The sequence below is a fragment of the Heloderma suspectum genome, chromosome 1, assembly GCF_057233095.1.
Source record: "Heloderma suspectum isolate Gila_16-S chromosome 1, 16-S_ref, whole genome shotgun sequence".
NCBI lineage: Eukaryota > Metazoa > Chordata > Lepidosauria > Squamata > Helodermatidae > Heloderma > Heloderma suspectum.
Window position 1 is genome coordinate 362,891,474 of NC_139458.1, and position 16,260 is coordinate 362,907,733.

At 47.0% G+C, this 16,260-nt stretch overlaps 1 protein-coding gene across 1 annotated transcript in view; it reads left to right on the forward strand.

Moving 5' to 3' along the window:
* C1H1orf198 (chromosome 1 C1orf198 homolog) overlaps positions 1-16,260 on the forward strand; it is a 29,783-nt gene that overhangs the window by 12,435 nt on the left and 1,088 nt on the right. The window contains exons 2-3 of the mRNA XM_084828088.1: positions 4,441-4,491; positions 14,268-14,801. Coding sequence (XP_084684214.1) covers positions 4,441-4,491; positions 14,268-14,801 — 585 coding nt within the window. The remainder of the gene's footprint in view (positions 1-4,440; positions 4,492-14,267; positions 14,802-16,260) is intronic.

Here is a 16,260-nt window from a genome sequence, read left to right on the forward strand (position 1 = left end):
TTCAGTTAGGGAACTATATGAAAGCAGAAAATGAATTTCATTTTTTTTCTGTTTCTACAGAGTTTACTATGTTTTTCTGTTTCTATAGAGATTACTATGCCAGTTAAATATATTGTTCCTTGGTGATTTCCCATTTGAATTCTCGGTAGGTTGAATTAAATAAGAGGTATGCAGTTTCCAAGCAGTGGAAACTGTTGAAATCAGACAGTTTTGGAAGTCATCCTTTGAAGAAACCAGGGATGGGGAGACAGTTGTGTTCTGGCTTTAGCCCGTGCAGTCAGTTATAATAGATTATGCAGCTGTATGCAGTATAATAGATTATGCAGGTGGGAAAATTTCCCCTGGTGAACATGTAGGTCTACACCAACTTTAAAACTATTTGTGTGCAAGTCAGAGTAGTATTTGTTTATGTGTTTAACTATCTGAAAGTTACCAAATTTGGCTAGTGTTATTCTTCTGAATAGCGTGTTGCCAGGGCTTCTCATTATACAGGCTTTTAAAACTGTAACTATGAGTTTACATAAGGTGTGTTTGTGTGTAAGTGTGTATGGGGAACTTTCACATTTCTAGGTGACAGCATCAAATAGGTAGCAAGTACAGTTACTTGAAATTTATTTGGGGAGCAATCCTGTGCCCCCTCGACAGCATCTGAGGGGACACAGGATGTTTCAGAGTTCCAGATCCAAGGTCAGAGACAGGGCTCCAACATCAGAGCGGGGAATAGAAGGTCTGACACACACACACACACACACACACACACCCCTCCTGCGGAAAGAACCGCACCGGCTGCTCTCCGAGGTGGGGAACTCAACCTTGGAGAAGGGGGAATTTTAGTGGGTGGGGAGGGGAGGGGACTGGAGAGGCCAGGATACGAGTTATTCTGAGGCCTCCCCAGCCTCCTTCCCTCCCCCTTCAAAGCACCCCAGCTAGACAGGCAAAAAAGCCCGTCTAGCACAGAATGCAGGGCAGAAGGACAGGGAGGCGACAGTCCCCTCCACCGCTCCTCCTGCTCTGCATAGGATGATCGTAAGCCTCCTGAGTCTGGGGGCTTACAGTCATCAAGGGCGCAGCCCATAGGATTGTGCTGTTAGCTGTCTGGGGACTGCTCAGGACATAAGAGTTACCAAAAAATCTGCCTCCATGGTTAAGTCTAGTTCAGTGGTGGGCAATTTGTAGACCTCCAGATATTTTGACCTACGACTCCCATGATCCCTCACCATTGGCTCTGCTGGCTAGAGCAGATGGGAGTTGTAGACAAAAGCATCTGGAAGGCCACAAGTTACCCACCCCTGGTCTAGTTGGAGGCTTGTCGGCATGAGGGGAGTGCAGGGGCATGCTCACTTACTCCACCCCTTTCTGTTACGTCCCCACCACTATTCCCCATGCTTTGAAGGGCAAATATCTTCAGAATCAGGTTTCTGAGTCTTTTGGGGAGACCACATGTGTAGAACAAGAAGCTCCCCACTGCAGTTGTTTGTGGGGGTTAGCTTTGGGAACGCAACTTAGGGGGTGTAGCTAGGGAATGTGCCACTACATGCGCTAACAGTTCCTTCCCCCGTCACGTTAGTAGTGAAACCTGTGCGCATGCTTGTGAGCCCATGGTAGTAGGAGAAGCTGTTTTGAGGTACAGTGTTTAAAACCACCCCCATCCCTGCTCCCCACGCTCTGTCTATTTTCTTCATGTTTCCTGATGTTATCCCAAAATGCCTATTATGTAGTAGAGCTGCTACTGTAAGGCTTTCTTAGTTGCCAACAGAGAAATCTGTTGTGTTGGTTTGGAAAACAGGGCAGTTATTTGGCTCTTCAGTGGCTGTGATGGATGATCTGATCTTGGTTTATGTCATCCACCATCAGGAAAGAAAGATACCAGTGTCTCCCCCGTCTTTAAATTCTAAGGCCTTTTTTGCAACAAGCTGCCTGGATGTCGCGGTTAGATGCATACTTTCTTGTATCTGATCCTTTGCAGCTGGCCACTGAGGTTAGCACTGTGACCGAATTTTTGTTTGCAATTGGCATTTTTGCAATGAGTTCAAATGTGCAGAAGCCAACACAATGGCCCCAGCTCATTAAATATGCTGCCGGGTAAACAAAAGCCTAATTCCTTGGCATCCGTTTAGGGGAAGCGCTCCATTTCTTGCATGTTGGCAATGAGAAATCCATTTTGATGATTTAAATACCCCAACGGATTTATTCTAAGCTGTTTTTGAACATTAATCAGAGTATTTAGATATTTACCTCCCCCATATTCCAGTGATCTTCCATGTGCCATGTTAAATCTTAGCACACTTCCAGTAAACAAACAGTATGGGCTTAACATACCCCAAAGAGCACCTCTGTGTTCCAGCATGACATCTATCATAACCAGAAACACCCTCTTAAGATGTTCACATTTGTGCCAAGACAGGACACCAAAGGTCTGCAGGGTGGCAGACAGGAGAAGGGTCTCAAACACCCATGTATCTGCAGGTTCCCCATTCATGCCAGCGTGGGCCAACACCCTAGGGGGGTCCCACACACGGCCACCCCACTCCTCTCTCCGCCCCCTTCTTTCCATAATTTTTAATTTCTTCTTTCTGATCTTGCGCAAGATTGGAACAAGGAAATTTTTTAAAATGTTTCACCCAGTTTTTTCTGAAGAAGCGGGGGTGCCAGGTATGGGGAGGGGTGGGAGGAGGTGCAGGCGCTCCCTCCCCGTGCCGGGCACCCCACCTAGTAGAAACAGGGTGCTTTTCCACCTCCACATAGGGATGGTTGTCTCTGCCTTGCTTCTGACAGCTGTGAAAACAGAGAGCTGACAGCAGCAAAGCACAGACAGTGATCACTACAGGGCTGGATACCCTGCATGTTTGGGCAAGCCAGTATCCTTCTGTTTCCTGCCAATGCGCATATATGCAGGAGCAGGAAACCGGGGGGGGGGGATTAAAAGCCCCATTTGCGCACATTCCCTCTTTATGGGGAAGGGCAGTAAAGGTTTCCTGGCCCTGTCCTTGCGCAAAGACGGGACTGGGAAAGTTTGAACAAGGGACCCGACTCCGACTGCAATCACAATCCAATCTGGGAAGGGGGACTTTGTGGCAGACAAGACAGTCTGCTGCCAGGTCCCCTGAGATGAGAGGTGGAGGTCTGAGCGGGAGGGAGGGGAACAGTCAGGCAAGCAACCCACCCACGCTGAATTGTGTAGTGGGTGCGCTAACCAGGGAGGCTGCTTTAGAGCTTCCTGAATTGTCTGCTGTTGTGCTTCACCTCATGATATGCCCCTCTCTACGAACTTGCAGGTTCACGTATTTCTAAAGTGGCATGAGAAACGCCAGCCACAGCATTATGATACAATGCAAGACTGGGTCCTTAAAGTAGGCATGGGGTACCTCTGGCTTGCAGGCCAAATATGGGCCCTGTGGGGTTCCCTGTCCCGCCCACCAGTTTCTTTGCTAGTCCCACCCCCTCTCCTAACAGGGAAAACATGCAGAGGTTTGGTATTTGGGATGCTGCTTGAAAGTACAGCTGAGTAATTTTGTCCTGCTCACTTCTGAATAGATGCGCACAGCTTGTCCTGCTTACTTGTGAGTAGACATGCAGAGCCTTGCTGTTTTGGATGCTATTTGGAAGTGCTGCTGAGTGATTCAGCCCCACTTCTGAGTAGACATGCAGAGGCTTGTCTTGATTACTTCTGAGTTTACCCAGGTTTAAAATGGGTAAGAATAGAATTTTGGCTCTGCCCACGCTGCCTTTGGCCTCAGATGGAATACGGCCCCCGAGATGTTTGCCAGATTGGGATGTAGCCCTCGGACTGAAAAAGGTTCCCTATCTCTGCTACAAGTGCACAGGCCACCCTATGGAAGTCTTCTTCTGCTGTTGTAGTTCCTCACAGATGTACACTGTGGCACTGTGATGACAACTGGAAGACTTCAGCTTAGTAAAGAAAGAAGGAGGAGTACTCTAGATCCAGAGCGTTATAGCATTTCCAAGACTCAAATTCTATGCTGACCCTTACTCCTGTCAGTGCAGCAGAACTAGAGAAGAGGAGAACTCAGTGCTGTTGTTATGAATCTGCAGCAGAAGTTATAAGCTGCTTTTTATTTGGAGCTCGCATGGCGAGTAGCACATGAGGTAGAAATAACTCAGATAACAGCTTTAGAATGAAATAGATATGATGTCATAAAAACATTTGTCATAATTCAGGCTATTCACCGTACATCAAATTCTGGATTTATTCCACAAGACGGTGTACACAGTGAGCCCATCTCTTACAGACTTTGCGTCTCAAGAGTGCCTTGTGCCATAACTCTTGCCTTTCTCCATCAGTTTGCTGATTAAAATCAACCTACGCAGAATGATTCTCTCATCTGTTTTATGTTTAAAACCATTCGATTCTTTGTCTTTGGTCTTTAGAAGTGTGCACTCTTCTTATATGGGCATAATTGTTCTCCAATTTTATTTCAGGATATCACCTGGCAAGATGAACACTCTGCTCCTTTCTCCTGGGAAACCAAGGTAACTTTGCTAAGCGGTTCCACTCCTCCTTTATGTCGGTTTGCCTTGGAGCATTTACCAAATTGACACCAAAGGACTACAGTTGCGATTGTAGTGTTGGGAAGAAGCCCCGCAAAGCTACTGAGTGTGAAAGGCCCTTCCTTACTTTTCTTACCTACGTTTCCATTTGTATGCAGAGAGTTTCTTGTCTTTTTAACTCTTCTACAGAACTCATTGTGTTTCAGAGTGGACATAAGGAGCTCTCATATGTCACATTGCATCCCTTTTGTCGTTCTGTCCCTCTTGTCTTTCATAAGGAGCAATATATATGTGTAGCTCCGTGCCCAGTGCTGTGTCTATTCTTTCTTCTGCTTGACCTGAATGAGTTTTGCTTGAAGAGGAGAGTGACACTACACAGTACATCTCTGAGGTCTAAGCTGAATTGCACGCAGTTGCAGACTTCTTCTCCCAGTGGTTTATTATTACTATTTTTCCTGAGGAGCAGTTGTGGAGGCTGGAATCAGGAACAGAAAAGCAGCGAAGGGGAGGGCCTCCTTAATCTTTTCCCATTCATGTCATTTGCCAGTTTTATCCTTATCTGAACACCCCAGAGTAGCCTCCCAACCTGGTGCCTTTGAGATGTATTGACTTACAACTCCCATCATCCCATTATCATTGGTCATGCTGGCTGGGGATGATAGGAAAACTAGTGTAAAACATCTGGAAGGTACCATGTTGGGGAAGACTGCTCCAGAGTATAACAGTTGTACGTGCCTAAAACACAGGGCTTGGGAAGTAACAAGTCATGATCTCAAAGCCATAATTACTTCTAGCTTTCCATATTTTGGGAGCTTGGCCATGTTGCGGAAGTAACGTTTTTCAAAATAGGGCTGGCCAAAGATACTCTTTTTTATTTCCGAGAAAAATTGCTGTTGGATCTTTGCTTCTTGGCACTTGGTTTTTGTCACCACTGTTCTCAAAACACAGCACAAGGGCCACCTGGTTGTTAGCTGTGGTTATGGTTATGGCTAAATGTGTCCTAGACGATGGACAATGACATTCAGCGGTTTGGGAGGACGGTATGATAGACTGACACTACTGGGCTAATTGGACCAACACTCTGAGTTAGTAGAAGACAGATATGTGTATATCAGGAGTGGGCACTTGTTACAACTCCCATCAGCCCTAGCCAGCACAGCCATTGACAAGGGCTGATGGGAGTTGTAGGCTAAAAAATCTGGAGGGTCCCCCCGTTATATATCAACCTGCTCCCTCTTCCAAGTTTTACATCTGTGAAATTCAGGCTTTTCTCTGATTCTTCGAATCTGTTTGAGAACCATATACAAAGCGACCAAGCATCCGTGAGAAAATTAATTGAAAACGAGGCCCACAGCAGTTCAAATGAGTTTTGCATGTAGCCTTGGAGTCTTCGGGTTTCAGAATGTGCTCGATGCTGAAGTCCCAGCCACGTGGATCAGCCACCACCTCCTAGGTGGCTTGCAGCAATATGGAGACACACAATTCACATATCTGCAGACCCCCCGTCCTGTCCTCGCCTCATCACTTATCCCAGGTTTCCCCGACCCAGTGCCCTCCAGATGTTTTGGACTACAACTCCCACAGTTCTTGTCTATCGACCATGCTGGCTGGAGCTGATGGGAGTTGAAGTACAACACATCTGGAGGGCACCAGTTGGGGAAAGCTGACTTATCCTTTGAGCTTGTATTGGCACAGCGTACCAGAGTTCAGCATGGGGGAGCGGGGCAGAGACTCCCAATACCCAGTTCAGTTTCTGGATCTGAACGCAAACCACATCCGGAGCTTTACCGCAACCAGGATTGCGATTTCAGTCTGGAGTCAAGCAGCTGGATTGTTTGAGTTCCCTAAAGGGCCTGAACCTGCCTGCCTGAAGTGATTGGCTATGGCAGCCTTCCCCAGCCTGGTGCCCTCCAGATGTGTTAGACTACAACTCCCATCAGCCCCAGCCAGCCTGGCCAGGTTGGGGAAGGCTGGGCTAGGGTGTTCTTCGCTGCTGCAACAAATAGAACATGCATCAATATTGCGCTAACCGCCAAGTCGGAAGCTGTTTGTGTACTGTTTCTGTGATGCTCTGTCATCTTGGTTTTGTGCAAAGTTACAAGATACAATGCCACTTTCAGATTTGTGGTTTTTTCTGATTGTTATTATTTTACTAAAGAATTATTCTCTGCCTTAGTGTTTTATTTTCCCTCCCCATATCTCCATGGTTGTCTAATAGATGGCATAATGTACTCTGTCAGTGCAGCCAGCTATAAGCCCTTCTTGTCTCGCTGGAATGAGCTGGAATTTTGCTTGGAATACCAGGTTTTGCTTAAAGTTTAGGGGGTTGTTTTGTTTTGGTAAGCTCTTGTCTTACAGGATTTGTTTCGATATTTGTAGTCCTCCCTCCCCTTTTCTTTTTCTGTTTTGAGGTTACCAAGCCAAACGGCTTGCTTTGGCTGCGGATGCTATCTCTTAACGAAATACTCCACATTCCCAGAGAGTGAATAAGATATAAAAATAACTCCCTGGATTCTTGTGGTCTTCTCTGTTTTTAGTCCAGAGGGAAGTGTTTGTCAGTTCAGATCCAGTTTGATGCAATGTGACGGGGTCAGCCTCGTCATTTAATACTTGCCTGGTTGCATGTGGCCTTTGCCACCTCTTGGCTCTGAGGGCAGAAGTTGGGTGCAGAGCCTGCAAGGGGCACCTCTGGGAGAGCCGTGGCGCAGCTTTCATAATCTTCCTTCTAGCTAGGGATGGGGGATGTGTGACCCTACGGATGTTTTGGCTTCCAACTCCCATCACCCCTCCTCATTGGCTGTGCCGCCTAGCAGTGATGGGAGTTGCGGTTCAACAACATCTAGAAGGCCACACGTTTGTTTGCTTGCTTTTGTGTGTCTGTGGTTGATTTCTGAGCCCGTGTGTCACCTTTTCTGCCATCTTCTGGCCTCACCGGTGAGAGTTTTGGAAGGCAGAGGCATGCCCTGGTGCCGAAGATATGGGATTCCAGGCCCCTGTGGCTGACGGCATGCTGCTGGGAGCTGCTGCAGGGTGCCGTTCTTGTGAACTCTCGGGCTCTGGCCCTGCATCATAGCCTTGCCCAGCCATGGAGTCCCGCGGAGACCTGTGCGCCTTACCAGTGGACCTGCGGAAGTGCGTATGAATACCAGCCCCCAGGCCCCGACCCCAGATCTATGTCAGGCTGACTGCAGTGCCAGGACCTCAGAGGAGAAGATGGTAGCCCTCGAAGACATGCATGACCGTTATGAAACTGTCACTAAGATAGTGATGGACAGGGAGCTGTTTGGCCAGCCCGAAGGTTCAAGGCTCCAAATTGACAAATGAACTGCTGCAAGTAAGAAACGTGTCAGAGGATCTCACCTGTTTAGAGACAGCATCAAAGAAGTTCCCTCAAGTGGTGGGGAAGAGGAGCCAGTACGTGAGCCGGTGCCCCCAGTATACAGAGAAGGGGCTGAAAAGGAGCCCGGCTGTGAGGAAATGGCACCGACAAGTGGAGAAAACCATTACCAAGGGTAAGTATCAGGACGGGGACCTGAGAATAGCGTGTGTCTATATCTGTGTGTGTGAGAGTGTGTGTGTGTGTGTGGCAGGGAGTGAGGGGAGAGAGACTGCTAAGGCCTATGCTAATTTTCTGTTCCTTTGATAGACAAATGCTGAGGAAACTTTGCAAAACTTGCCAAGGAGTGACTGTACGGATCTGAACAAATCAGCCAGGAAGGAGGCCATCTATGAAGAAACGACACCGATATGTGGGGAAAAGCCGATACCCTGGGTAAGTATGGGGACACGGGCCTGGGGATAGCTGCAGTGTATGTTAGTTGGAGAGAGAGGTACTGCTAAGGCCTGTGCTAATTTTTTCCTGTTCCTTTGACAGAGAAACACTGAGGAACTTTTGCAAAAAGCGCCATGGTATTACTCTCTGGATTCATGCTGGTGCGTTACCTATGTCTTGTGTAAATGTGATAAAACCTGAAAGGAGGGCAAGAAGAAGAAGAGGAGAAGGGTGAGGAAGAAAAGGAGACAACAACTGTGTTTAATTTTGAAATATATGATTGCGTCAATAAAACCTTGAGTTGTAACACTGCGTCCTTATTAGTGCATTAGCACCACATCAACATAGTTTCTCAGGATGCTTTATTAAAAAAGAGGATGTATTATTAGTCAGGGGAAATTGAGAGTTTTGGAGAGGTAGAACCCCTCTTTTGAGAAGCTTCTCAGCCAGGGGTGGGCAATTTGGTGGGCAAAACATCTGGAGGCCACAGTTCCCATTTGCCCTAGCCAGCAAAGTCAGTGATAAGGGATGATGGGAGTTGTTTGCCAAAACATCTGGAGGGCCATATGTTTTAAAGGCAGCGAAGCTCTAGCTAGAAACCATGTTAAAGTGTGGCTCATAGACCAGGGTCCACTTTGAAAGAAGTGGATGCAAAACAGCAGGCGAATTTGGTGGATATGCAACATTTATTGAAATGCAACAGGCATAAATCCATTTTAAAAGTGGTGGACATTTTGTCTAAATATGCTTAGGCTGTAGCTTTGAAAGATAAGACTGAAATGGAGGTATTCAAGGCCTTCAAAACTATTTTCAGTAGAGACAGGACACCTCAGAAATTACAACCAAGTTTGTGGGGGGGGGGAGTGGGGAGAAATTTTTAAAATAAAAGTGAGTCAAGACAAGTCATTTTGTTATCCTCATCCAGCTGTCCCTCCATGGTCCCAGAACTGCCCAGGCACAGAGCTGGGGGAGGCGGGGAATTGGCTTTTCCTACTTGCCCATCTCTAAGCACTTCAGATTTCTGTGGCCTTGGCTGGGACATGCAAAAATGCCTTACAGAGCAAACCTATGTCCCAAAGTCAGCACGTGGGGTGCCATAGGATGCTTCAGATCTCCTCTGCACCCGTAGACAGTTACGAGCACAGAGGAGGAGATCTAATCGTGGTTCTTCCCCACTCCTCTCCCAGCTGCCATGGAATGCTCTTTCTGAGGTTGCAACAGCGACCTTGGAAGAAGATGGGGAGGGTGGAAAGGGGTGTGCTGGTGGCAGGGGAGGGGAGGGGAGAGGCCTGGATCTGCCTCTTCACCCCCTGTCCTGTCCTCTCCTGCCCACCAAGAGGTAAGTGAGCTAGTCAAGCTGCATGGCCAGTCTAGCTGTAAATGTTCTGTAAGGTGGAACAGGAGGAATTTTTGCACCTGTTGTCACCCACCCTGCCTGTCTCTTGCTGGCAGGGCTTTAGATGGGCAGAGGACACTGATCCTGGAGCTGTGCGTCTAAAGCGTCACAGTCGCATAGGACTGTGCTCTGAGTGACAGTGACTTGAAAGATGTAAAAGCTGTTTGCGTGACAGGGATGGCAAGGCTGAAATGACTCTTTTACAAGCTGCGCGTGGTCTTTTTGAGCAAGGATGTCTGTGTGACATCGACAGGATTTTTGATAAGGTTGGACATGTTTAAATGTACAGAAAAGTCATCTAAAATCTGAGAGGAAGGGATGAAATTGATAAGGAAATAAATGTTTTCAGTAGGGGATTTTTGAGGAAGAACAGAATAGAAAACTTAAAACGTGTCATTTTGGGCCAAGCTGTGTGGCCTGTCCCTGGTCTGTCAACACCTACCCAGCCTATCCCTGCTTGGCAATGCTCCCATTGATGAGTGAGGCTACTAGAAGAAACTTGGCAGGCTAGGCTATTCATACCACAAGCCTGACATTACCTCCGGCTGCCTGAACATACAGCACAAAACAGGATATGCTAGTCTCTCCTGAGCTGGTGCCCTCCAGATGGTTTGGACTTCAGCTCCCATCAGCCCCAGCCAGCATTGCCAATGGTCAGGAGTGCTGGGGGTTGTAGTCCAAATACCTAAAGGGCACCCAGTTGGGGACGGCTGGACTGCGCCATTTGTGTGAGATGCAAGTGACTTCTCCGTATCCCAAACTGGAAGCTTTTTACCAGGGCAAGAAAATCTCTCACCGCTCATTTGTTCCAGTACACTTTGTTGTGACAGAGTAGACTGAGGGCTTCGTTGCTCTTTTTATCTCGCTGCAGGTGTGTGTTTTCTTTGCCAGAGCCACAGACAAACTCCGTATGGAAGTCACTGGTAGCTGTCTGTCTAAACCAGTTCCCAACATTCTGCCCTACTCTAGCATTACTAAGGCCCAGTTTATGCCTGCAGCAGATTTAAATGGTAATATTCTGCCTGTACTGTGCCCAGGTAGAGCGGGGTGAAATAATGTCTGCACATTCTTCTCCTGTGCGCTGTGCGAAGTACCTTTTCCCTCAGCGCATAGTTAAATTATGGAATTCACTTCCATAGGATGTAGTGACGGCCACCAATAAGGATGGCTTTAAAGGGGGATTGGACAAATTTATGGAGGAGAAGGCTATCAATGGCTGCTAGTCCTGATGACTCTATAGTACCTCTAGTATTAGAGGCAGTATGCCTGTGTACACCAGTTGCTGGGGAACATGGACGGGAGGGTGCTGATGCTCTCGTGTTCTGCTTGTAGGTTCCCAGTCAACAGCTGGTTGGCCACTGTGTGAACAGAATGCTGAACTAGATGGATTCTTGGTCTGAGCCAGCAGGGCTCTTCTTGTGTTCTTAATGCCCAGTATTTTATTTCCAGAGGGGTAGACGTGATAGTCAGTTGCAGCAAAAACAACCAAGTGTCTTGTGGCCATTTAAAGATGAACGAATTTATTTTGGCATAAATGTTCATGGACACTGGTCACTTCATCGGATGCCTGAAGTATTAACCACAAATTGGCAGATTCATATACTACTTACATCTCTCTTCCCTTCAAGCATGTGTGTCTCAGTCTGCCAATTTGCAGTTAACACTTCATCCATTTGATGAAGTGGACGTTGTCCATGAAAGATTATGCCAGAACAAACATGTTAGTCTTCAGGGTATCACAAGACTCTTTGTTATCTACATTATTCTATGTTTCTGCAGAAAATTGTAATATAATGAGTGCATAAAATGCCAGGCAAACTGAGCAGTTTCAAAGTTGTAATTAACTTTTCAGATGACTTTCCGTAGGAAGCACATATTTCGGCATGTCTAAGGAACTATATATTTAGAACTAGTATGTTAAGTTTTCAGGAACATGGTTTTGTCTTTCTTAAACCGTATATGCTATTACGTTGTTCTGACTTCAGATATTTTCCAAGTATTCCATTAAAAATAATTTCCAAGTAAAGCTTTTGAATTTGTTTGAATGTAACATGTACATTTTCTGCCAACCTAGCAGTTCGAAAGCAAGAAATTGCAAGTAGATAAATAGGTACCGCCTCGGCGGGAAAGGTAACAGCGTTCCGTGCACCTCGGTGTTCAGTCATGCCGGCCACATGACCACGGAAGCGTCTTTGGACAGCGCTGGCTCTTCGGCTTAGAAACGGGGATGAGCACCGTTAAACTGAGACTTTAGTTTTGTTTTACTTAAGTAGGAGTCAAACCACCTATATGCCATCCCAATCAAATTGCAAAAAACCCACATCACTGGTTGTATCACTTCAGGCTGAAGATGAGAATTGCAGTGTTTGCATGGTGCCCCATCCCCCCCCCCAAAACATTCTTCCAGGTGGCAAACTAACAGTTTTTGGAGAGAGATTTTGCTTAGCCCTCTCCATGGCATGCCCCCCCCCCCACAATGCACAGAGCTTTTTCATGGAACAGGAACAAAGTATACAAGCTCCTACCAGAGGCCTGAAGTAGTACAATCCAGGTAAACCAGGTGTGTGGAACCTCAGCACCAGGGAGCCAAATCCCCCCCCCCTTTTCCTGGTTTTTTTCCTAGGCCTTCACATTTCTACTGCAGATATGTGAATCTATATCCTAATGTGGGTCTTGAAAAAAAATCTTATTTTGGCATCTGTGCAATGGGGTAAAAAAGCCAGTCGCAAAATGGAAGGCCACTTATTCAAAAGAAAGGAGTTTTTGAACAGTCGCTTGGATCTGGACATACAACATTTTATGCTGCGGCCTTTGCGGTGGACTTGGGGACAGGCGAGATGTTATGTGGGAAACAGGGCTTCCCATTCCATCTTGCCCCTTCTGTTACTAATGTGGAGTTCGGGGGGAGAGATTTTTAGGGGAGAATTATCAGGTGAAGAGGAAGGCTGAAGCTTTTTGCTACCCTGCAAAGGCTCCCCTCTCCCTGAACATTTTTAATTTAAAAAAATGGTGTGTGCTCTCAGCTGGACTTCAGAATCACAAGGGAGCCTGGCTGGAGAGCAGGAGGAAGCTGACTTAAAGTGACAGTGGTTTTGAAGGGGAGCGTTTGCAAGTGCAGGGTGGCTGAAGCACCTGTCTTGTACATTGATGGCTAAACTCCTTGTTATGTTAAATGCTTAGCTGATCCAATCCTTCTCTTTTTTTGCTTTCGGGTAAGCATGCAGGCCCCAATCCAGATTGGAACCACTGCACCTGGGTGGTTGGCGCCAATTGAGTTTTTGTTTCCGTTCTTTAACCTCTGCACGGGGGGGGGGGGGGGCGGAATTTAGGAGAGGGAAGTGGCTGGGCGGGAAGGTTTAACCCCTCTACTCACACACAGTGGTCCCAATCTGGATTGGGACCCCACCCCCAATAAGTTTGGATTGGCTACATGCTACACATTTAACACAGCATGTGTTTTAGCCCTGATTTTCCCTTGAAATTCTATCTATCTATCTATCTATCTATCTATCTATCTATCTATCTATCTATCTATCATTTCTATACCTCTCAATAGCTGAAGCTCTCTGGGCAGTTGACAAAAATTAGAAAGCATCCAGTCTTTGCTTGCCCCCCTCTGCGTTACCTTGACAAAAATCGGATGGGTGTCACATGTTTGCCAAGGTCACATCTCATTTGATTTTAGTGTTATTGGTCGCTGACACGACTTTTCTCAAGTTACGTTAAACCAGCCTCTCCGAACCTGGTGCCTTTCAGATGTTTTGAACCACAACTCCCAGCATGCCTGCCCATTGGCCGTGCTGGCTGGGGCTGATGGGACTTGAAGTCCAACCATTCTGGAGGACGCAAGGTTGGGAAAGTCTGCTTTAAACAGTGACTTCTCTTCCTCCTTGCCTGTGCCCAACCTGGGTTTGGCAGAATGGTGATTTTCCCGTGTTGATGCCCTTCCTTAAAGCATACTGGAGTGTGTCCTGATGTTCAGACTAGACTGCGGCCAGGATTGCACAGTAGGCACGCACCCACCCAAGCATGTGATGGTTACCATGCCATCTGAAAAAAGTGTTCCATGTCTCTGTGTGCTGTGAGCATTCTCATGTTGCCTCATAATTACTCCTAGCGAATTTATGCTCTACGTTTCATTTCATTTTTAATAATTTGGGTCATTCTCCAGAGTAAGCTAAATCTGCAGGATTTGGCACCCCTTCTAGAACAGCACTTTGCCCGGCTCTAGCTCCCCCCCCCAAGACTAGTATGATTAATTTGCAGCATCTATAAGCAAATACTTTGCAAATCTGCCGTATTTGCACTACTTCTTTAGGCTGCAGAAACTACCTCTTCTAGGCAGAAAATGCAGGTGACGCTTGCCCGGCAACCGTCAAAGTTGTGTGCCAAATGCCAAACTGTGCCCAGCGCTGATCTACAGCAGGCACTGAGCACCAAGCAGCCTGGGCACAATCTCCCAAATACACCCCACTCATCAGTGACACCCAAAACACCTACTGCTGCCTCTCTGTTCTTACCCTCTCGGTGCTTTTTGCCCATGCAAAGAGATTTGAAATTCATTGTTGCTTTGTTTTTAATCCCCAACAGAGTCAGATGGAGTTCAGCATTGCTTCTCTGTCCATACAAGAACCAGGTAGTATGGTGTCTCAGAATGAACAGAAACAACCCATCAAAACCGCTCCAGGCCCCCCGGCCCCCAAACCCGCACAGGGTGGGAAGACGCCAAGTTCCGATGGGCTTCTCCCTGCCAGGAAAGAGGAGGAGTCTTCTTTCTGGAAGATCAATGCTGAGCGGTCCAAGTGCGAAGGGGAGCAGTCTCAGTTCCATTCTCTAACCCCGAGCCAGATCAAATCAATGGAGAAAGGGGAGAAGGCCCTCCAGCCTTATTACAGGCAAGAATCTGGCCCCAAAGAGGCACTGAAAGCTGAGAAGCCCAGTGCTCCTAAACCCGAAAAGGTGGCCACCCCAGTCTTTGCCACGACATCAATAGAATGGGAAAAACCTCAGATTGGTCAGCCTCCAGCTCATGCCCTTGACCTTTGTCCTGAACCAGTGGAACAACTGTCCTCCCCTGGGACCAAAAATGAAGACACCGGTGATGACTTGCAGACGTTTGGTCAGGTAAAGGCCAATATTTAATCCCTTGTTTTATCTATTAGAGTGCTTTACAAATAAAGACAAGAATGAACGGAAAAAACCCACAGCCTTCACCAAATGCTGCTTTAGAAGATTAGGGGTTCTGTAGAATGCTAAAGCACTAAGCATGTTTCTTCTCCCCGCTCCCAGCCAGATCAGAGAAATAAGTCTAGCCCTAGCATTGACATTAATGCGCTGCCATTTTCCATAAGGTATGTAGTATTTGCTGCTAATTAAATTTCCTGAAATCCTGCTCCCTGTTGCACAACCATAATTTCAACTCATTGCTGTGGGAGTTGCCCGAATGTGCAGGACTGAAGCAATAGGGTGCAACACGGAAGGCTGGATGTGCAGCTAGCGCCCTGCACATGCAGGGGCTTCACCGTTGTCTCCTGTGAGCAGGGAAGCAGGCCTCTTGACACGCCCATGGGTGCCAACCACTCCTGTCTGTCAGGCAAATCGAGGTGTGAATTGAGCTGTGTTTAATTAGTTCAGGCCATTCGCCTGGTTGCCTGGGGCAAATAACAGTCTCTTGCAGGCGATCACACAGAAAAGTCTTCTGTACATTGGAAATGTGTATGTTGTATTTCTGCCCATCACCGTGGGCCCTTCCAGACAGCTTTCCTTCCTTAACAATATTTTGTAGTAAGAAAAAAATAGATGAAGTGGTGGAAAAACATGGGAAGGGTTACAACTGGAAGACTACTGGACCTCCGCCCCCTGGTAAAATTCTGTGTTCGAAGCAGGGTGGCTGCGCATGAAAAGCCTCATCTTTAAGCACTGTCTGCCTCTCTTGTGGAAAATCAGTTTTGTGGTCACCAGGGCAAAGAGCTGATTAGTATGCCCCTGTTATTTTCTTCCATATAAATGAATAGCTACCTTTGGGGGGGGTGGAACTGAATGTGATGTATTTGAGGGCAACATTTAAATGTTTATTTATCATTACATTTATATCCTGCCTTTTTCCCTCTTGCAACAAACTCAAGGCTGAATAAATGGTCCTCCTCCCAAGAACCCTGTGAGGTGGGCTGGGCTGAGAGTCAGTGACTGGCCCAAAGTCACCCAGTGAGCTTCATGGCCTGATGGGGACTAGAACCTGGATCTCCTGAGCCCCAGTCCAACACTCTCACCACTACACCACAGAGGCAGAACTTGTGTTCAGCCCTCGACTCTGGCCGACTCAGCCTCTGCTTCCATTGATACTCCTGTGCAACACCCATTAATTTTAGTGGAACTTGTTTTTGGCACATTGAGCCTTCTGGGAGCAAATCAGGGTGCAGAGCTAATAAACTGATCACGCTTACTGTAGCAGTAGAAGTGGCATATTCTGTTACAGGCAAACACGTTAAGAATGGATCCTGTGTGACCTTTGATGTGAAGTTAGAATTCCATAGCCCCTGTTGGAAAAGGAACCTTGTAGTGGTTCTGGTGTATATACAGATGT